Source organism: Neltuma alba, unplaced genomic scaffold, assembly GCF_004799145.2.
Source record: "Neltuma alba isolate B1F8T4 unplaced genomic scaffold, ASM479914v2 tig00010293_pilon, whole genome shotgun sequence".
In the NCBI taxonomy this organism is placed as follows: Eukaryota; Viridiplantae; Streptophyta; class Magnoliopsida; order Fabales; family Fabaceae; genus Neltuma; species Neltuma alba.
Genome location: NW_021635211.1, coordinates 372790 through 379109, shown reverse-complemented (window position 1 = coordinate 379109; position 6320 = coordinate 372790). Strand labels below are relative to the sequence as shown.

At 37.6% G+C, this 6320-nt stretch overlaps 1 protein-coding gene across 2 annotated transcripts; it reads right to left on the bottom strand.

The window, feature by feature from the left end:
* Window positions 1-518: 518 nt before the first annotated feature.
* Window positions 519-5604, bottom strand: LOC114755529 (pentatricopeptide repeat-containing protein At4g21300-like). 2 transcript variants are annotated; one of them, XM_028944417.1, is made up of 4 exons: window positions 5471-5604; window positions 2214-4940; window positions 932-1099; window positions 519-761 (listed from the first exon to the last, which is right to left on the bottom strand). In XM_028944417.1, exon 2 carries the CDS (start codon window positions 4899-4901, stop codon window positions 2301-2303), a length of 2601 nt encoding a protein of 866 aa, XP_028800250.1. In that variant the 5' UTR covers window positions 4902-4940; window positions 5471-5604; the 3' UTR covers window positions 519-761; window positions 932-1099; window positions 2214-2300. The 2 variants fall into 2 exon arrangements, with proteins under 2 accessions (XP_028800250.1, XP_028800251.1); XM_028944418.1 differs by having other exon boundaries at window positions 932-1048; window positions 2214-5604.
* Window positions 5605-6320: the final 716 nt, after the last annotated feature.

Genomic DNA, 6320 nt, shown 5'->3' with positions numbered 1-6320 from the left:
GACTAACTAAGATGATGAACAAAAAACAAAACAAGTTATGAAACTTGTAATTTCCAATTCAATACTTATCATTGTCAGTTCAACACTTGTCAATTTTAGTTCACAACTTATTAATTAACTAATTAAAATAATAAAAAACCCAAAAAAAAAAAAATTATCAAACTTGTCATTTCCAATTCAACACTTGTTATTTCCAGTTTAACAATTGTCATTTCCGATTCTATTAATGGCATTTGTGTTATAGAAGGGCAAGTGGGTAATTTCATAATATTTTCAAAATGTTAGTTCACGCCTCCCTTCTGTATTATTTTCAAGTGTTAGCTACTTGAATTAGAATTTGATATATTCAAACTTTCTTTTGAGGGATTTTCCCTTAATTTAGAGAGGGCAACAAAGTCACGTGTCCGTTTGTAAGGCCTACTCTCCCCGTCTATAAATTTATTCCCCCATTCCCTCCTATCTTTTCAATTTCATTATGTCCAGTCAATTTAAGATTCAAGAAGATTCAGAGCCAAGGCTGCGAAAGACGTGATGATCCTGCACATTTGTTAGAAAATGAATAGTGCTAACGTGTGTCCACTCTCCAAGACATGGCCCTCACCATATTAACTGACATGTTCAAGAACTTCTGCAGGGGTATCATAAATTGCATTGGGGCAATCGTCAGCTCCAAGCTTGTCATGGAGATGCATAACATCAGCTTCTGGTTTCTAGGCTACTGTGGATGTTGGCACACTGATGATCAGAAGTAAATAAGAAACCTGAAACAATTTGGAAATTAGGATTCATAGTAAAAGTAACACCTCTATATTTTGAGGTCTCAAGAAATTGTAACATTGGAACAATTGCACGTGACTATAGATGAAAACATTGCTAGGCTAAACAAGAAATATGTAATCACACAAGACAAGGCAATGAGGTGAGTTCTTACTTGCCCTCTGAAGACGTGATTGTCTAAGAGATTTCTTAGCTTCATAAGCAGCAGCTCTTATTAAATTATTAAGGTCTGGCTGGCCACTACACGAAGTAGAGCCATAAAGGAAACCACCTGCCGAGAAGCAGTAGCAGACTCAACTTCAATGCCAAACTCTTTCTTCAGCTGTACAGTATTAGAACGTAGACAGACAAATATACAAAGATCACCAACAAAATAAAAGAAAACAAAAAAAGCTCTATATCTCATCCTTCAAAGGAAGCAAATAACAGCAAGGTTTAAAAGAGCCATATTTAATTGCAGAAACTAAGAATTCCAGATGCAAACATGTAGTGGGCCCTTTAGAGAGATAAACTCTGATCGTTTCTGCAGTAAAATGCGTGCGAGGGCTGAACCACATTCCTAAACAAGGGAGAGAACAATAATCTTATGAAATCAGTTAGTTTGCAACAGCCATATTATACGTAGGAACCTACGTTTCTTCAAAAACTTAACCCCAAAAAAAAAAAAAAAAAAAAAAAAGGCCCTCATGCATTGCAGAAAAAATGCCCAGACATACGTGACCGCATCAATTGGAAACCTAACAATCAATTCTTTTTCCCCCCTCCCCAACTTGCTGGTTGTGATTGCAGGTAAAATCCATTAATTTCTTTTTTTTACCATAATTAATTCTGTTCCAGGCTATGATGCAAAGACTTTGAAGCACTAAATTAAAGCCTTAACCATGAAAAATAGTAAACCCACAGTGCAAAGTTCTACTTCGTTGTCTTAAATGAAGCCATGAAAAACTAAAAATAACTGAGGGTCAGAGTGCAAACATGCAGTGAAAACTGTTCTAGTTTTATCACACAGCTTTCCACACTTTGCTTCGGAGGCATGGGACTAGAACATGAGTACAGTATATATTATATGATATAACTCACAAGGACTATCAAATAATTCAATTCAGTAAAAACATTCCAGGTATAATTTGTCAAGTGAAGGTTTTTACTGATACTAACATGTACCATCATAAGAATGTTCTATGAGTTCAAAGAAAGGACAAAAAGGACAGGCATGCCCACCATACAAAATGCTTATATTTAGTTAGGCAAATCGAAGCAACATAAATCATGCTTCTAACCACTTGGTTCAGAATTAAAACATAAGCAGTTCAGGAAGGCTCATGAAACAGCTGTTAAATGAAGGTCAATGAATAATTTTATCATCTGGTATGCATATGACGATGAGAAATTGTGATTCAATAACTATCATCATAAGCAACAATAAAGATGCATACCATAAGGTCCAGTAGATGTCATTGTATAAATTCATGAGCCACAAAACAGAATTTTTGCTCCAACTGATTCTGGCAACCTGAAAGCAGTCATTTTGTATCTCTTTGATTTTTGGCCATGACTTGTCGATGCATGGGAAGGTATGGTAGAGGAACATAACCCTCTTTTCTGAGCTCCAGAAGAAGACAATTCAGAATCAAATAAATCTCAACAGATTGTGGGTGACTTCCATCTGCAGCAGAGAACATGTGGGTGATGCTGTTGACATCAATCCAACTGTACCCAGGGATCTTTTCAACTCCTTTTTCCTTCATTAAACTTCTTATCTTCAGAACATTTGTCCATTCCCCAGCACCAGCGTGTATATTTGAGAGCAACACATAATATCCTGAATTTTTGGGGTCTAATTCAAGAATATGTCTTGATGCTAGTTTGGCAAGCTCAACATTGCCATGTACGCGACAAGCTCCAAGAAGTGTTCCCCAAACACCCGCATCCGGAGCAAATGGCATGCTCTTTATAGTGTCAAAAGCCTCATGCAAATGACCTGCACGACCATATAAATCTACCATGCATGAATAATGCTCCATTTTAGCAGAAATTCCAAATTCCTCAGTCATGCGATGGAAGTAGCATCTGCCTTCATCAACTAGGCCAGCATGGCCACAAGCAGATATTATTATAAGAAAAGTAACATGGTCAGGACGAATTCCAATTTTCAACATCTCATGGAATAGATCAAGGCATTCTCGAGGATAACCATGGTTCGCATATGCAGTGATGATGCTATTCCATGAAACTTCATTCCTTTGATCCATTGAGTCAAACAAACACCGTGCCATGACTAATTTTCCACATTTAGAATACATGTCTATCAATGCACTCTCAACAAAAATGTCAGCATTGGATACAGTTCTAATTACGAAGCCATGTATTTCTTTCCCATTATAGAGTGAAGGTAAATTTGCACAAGAAGAAAGAGCAGTTGATAGGCTGACAGAATCATACTTAGTTCCACTCATTCCCATTTGACGGAAAAGTTCCATGGCCATTTCAGGTTTCCCATTCTGTGTGAAGCTTGCAATCATTGAGTTCCAACACACACTATCTCTCTCAGACAGTCTTCTGAAAAAATGATAAGCAAGATCCAGTCTTCCACATTTTGCATACATGTCTGTGATAGCAGATCCAACATGGCACACATTATCAAGTCCTTTTTTGAGTATATTACCATGTATTTCCTTCCCTAATTTCAAAACAGCCAAAGCAGCACAAGCTGGCAAAACGCTAGCCAGAGTCAGGCAATTAGGCATCATTTTCTGTTGAATTAAGCACCTGAACATGTTTATAGCATCCCTATTCAGCCCATTAAGAGCATAGCCTGATATCATAGCAGTGCAAATGACAAAATCAACATCATTGCTCTGCTGGAAAATCTTTTGCGCCGCATCCACATCTCCACTCTTGAAGTATATATCAATAAGAGCACACTTCAGATAAACATCGAAAAGCATACTGTGTCGCAATATATAACTGTGAACTTCCTTACCATATTTAAGACTCCTGGATTCAATGACAGAAGGAAGGAAACTTGACAAAGTGATTGCATCTGGTTTGACACCAGCAGAGATCATTTTATTAAACAATGGTAAAGCCTCCTTTGTAAATCCATTTTGTACATATCCGGCAATTAATCCATTCCAACTCACAGTATCAGTCCGTGGCATCACATTGAACAACTTATGTGCATCAGAAAGGTTTCCACATTTAGCATACATAGCAAGTAGCGTGTTGGCTACCTGGGAATCAAACTCAAAACCACTAACAATAACTAGACTATGAAGCTGACTGCCAAAGTAATGTATCCCTTTTGCGGCACATACAGACAAAATACAACTATATGTGACTGCATTGGGTTTATTATTGCAATTCCTCATTTCGTTAAAAGTTCCAATAGCATTGTTAGAATCTCCACTTTTAACATATCCATTGAGCAAGACATTCCACAAAATGCCATCTTTCTCAGGCATTTTATCAAATAAGCATTTTGCATCGTGAATATAACCATTTTCTGCATACAACTTGATTAATGAACTACCAACAAACAAATCCATATGATAGCCCATCGATTGAATAGTATTATGAATCACCTTGCCCAACCGAACATTATTTAAGCCACCACAAGCTTTAATGACATAAGGAAATGTATATTTATCAGGAGAAATTTTACTAGCCAACATCTTGAAGTAAAACAACAAGGCAAAATTGAACCAACCTATCATTGTAAGCCCTCTTATCATCCAATTCCAGGGAAGAGTATAGCACAGTTCAAGTCTGTAAAACATGTTTCTAGCATCCTTGATGCTACCACTAAGAGCATACATACCCAGCATCTTCACATTAAGACTATTACTCGTTATTCCACTGATAATCATCTGCGTATGAATCTGTCTACCTTGGCGAAGTACAGAAGTATCATAAGAAGTGCGCAGTACTAACACCAATTGGCTTGCAAGAATCTCTTCAGTATTTGATGACCAGCCAGCTTGTTTCAATATGACATTGCCACAAGTATTCTGTATGTCTGAAATTCGATTTTGAAACTGCAACGCCTGAGAAACCTTGTCATAAAATGAATACATTTTTCTAGAACAATTCTTTTCCACTTTGAGAATCACATCCTTATACATGCTTTGAGATGAAATCAAACTAATTTCCTTCCTCAGACACTGAATCACCAATAAGACAAAAGGAATAGAGCATCAGAACGGCTGGCGTATCTTACATTGGTACTCTTGGACAAGCATTCTTTATGTTCTATGTATAGAGAATAAGAACAGTTTGCAAGCAGTGTGCGTGCTCCAGTTGACATGCTAAGGCAATTTTTTCACCTAATCAAACAGGAGCTTGTTCTTCTTAGCAAGAAATTGATGTCTTTCCTCTTATTTTTCAGATTTGGTGAGCGTGTGTGAAAGTTAAAGTTATTGGCGGCTCAAGAATCTTGTTCAAAGGAATTGTCATTAAAAAGGAAAAGCAAGCCAGAAACATTATCCAACAATCATCAGAGCAAAGCCAAGAAAATCAGGATTGGTATGAATTCTCTCAATGCACATCAGATATTGAGGAGAGCCAACTCCATATCTATTTCCGTGAAGGAGTGAAATTGCTCTTTGAATTGCTATGGATATCCTCACAGTATCATCCTAACCGACTCTTGAACTAAATGGAGTAAAACCATCGCTGCCATATAAATACTTACTTCTAGGACTAGGACTAGGAGTAAGAAAAACCTCTTTAACAATGTCTCTTCCCCTGAAATTGAACCACGCCGCGATGGAATGGACAGCCCAGCGATGAAGAAAGCTGCAAACAATGACCTGCTACAGATTTCCGGCGAGGTCACGGCGAAATCTTGCGAAGAGGCGTGCGAAGTCCTCGTTCATGGCCCGTGTGCGCGATGAGTCCGCAAAGGTGCTTTGCCGGGCACGAAATGCTCAGCTGTAAAACGGTGCCGTTTGCCTCTTCCATCATTCGGAATTTCCCCTCCCCATGCGGCGTTTCCATCCCTCACCCCGCCCGTTCTCTCTTTTTTGTTTGGAAAAATAACACTAAGGTCCCAACACGAGGAAATATACTACAAAACAATCCCTTGAAATCTGATAATTAATCATAAGAATATCAAAAAAGATATTATTGCCCAATAGTGTAGAAGGAAAGGGCACTCATTGATTTTTACTCAAAACCTCTTCTAGACCTTGGAAGTTAAATCAAAACTTTTATCCAAGGATTGCACTATAGGGTGCAACCTCGGGGTCGTCTCACTTAAACAGAGCCTTAGCGAAATGGACCTAAATTAGCTTAAATTTCATGCAATGCAAACTTGAATATAAACAGAAGGTTTTGGTTTTTTCGAAATCATTGAGTGAATTGAATGAAAGGTAAACAAAATATATGTATATGTTTTTTTTGGATTTTAGGGAATAAGTGATGGATGCAGGTAGACAATAACCAAATGATGATGAAATTCCTCTTGAAAGTGTGCTCAGGATGTCATAGTTCAAAATCAATTGATATGGGAGTAGAATCACTAAGTTTTGAATTGATAAACC

Excerpts from the sequence above, each read along its gene's own strand:
- LOC114755529 (XM_028944418.1), bottom strand. The coding sequence starts at position 4,901 with ATGTATAAGGATGTGATTCTCAAAGTGGAAAAGAATTGTTCTAGAAAA.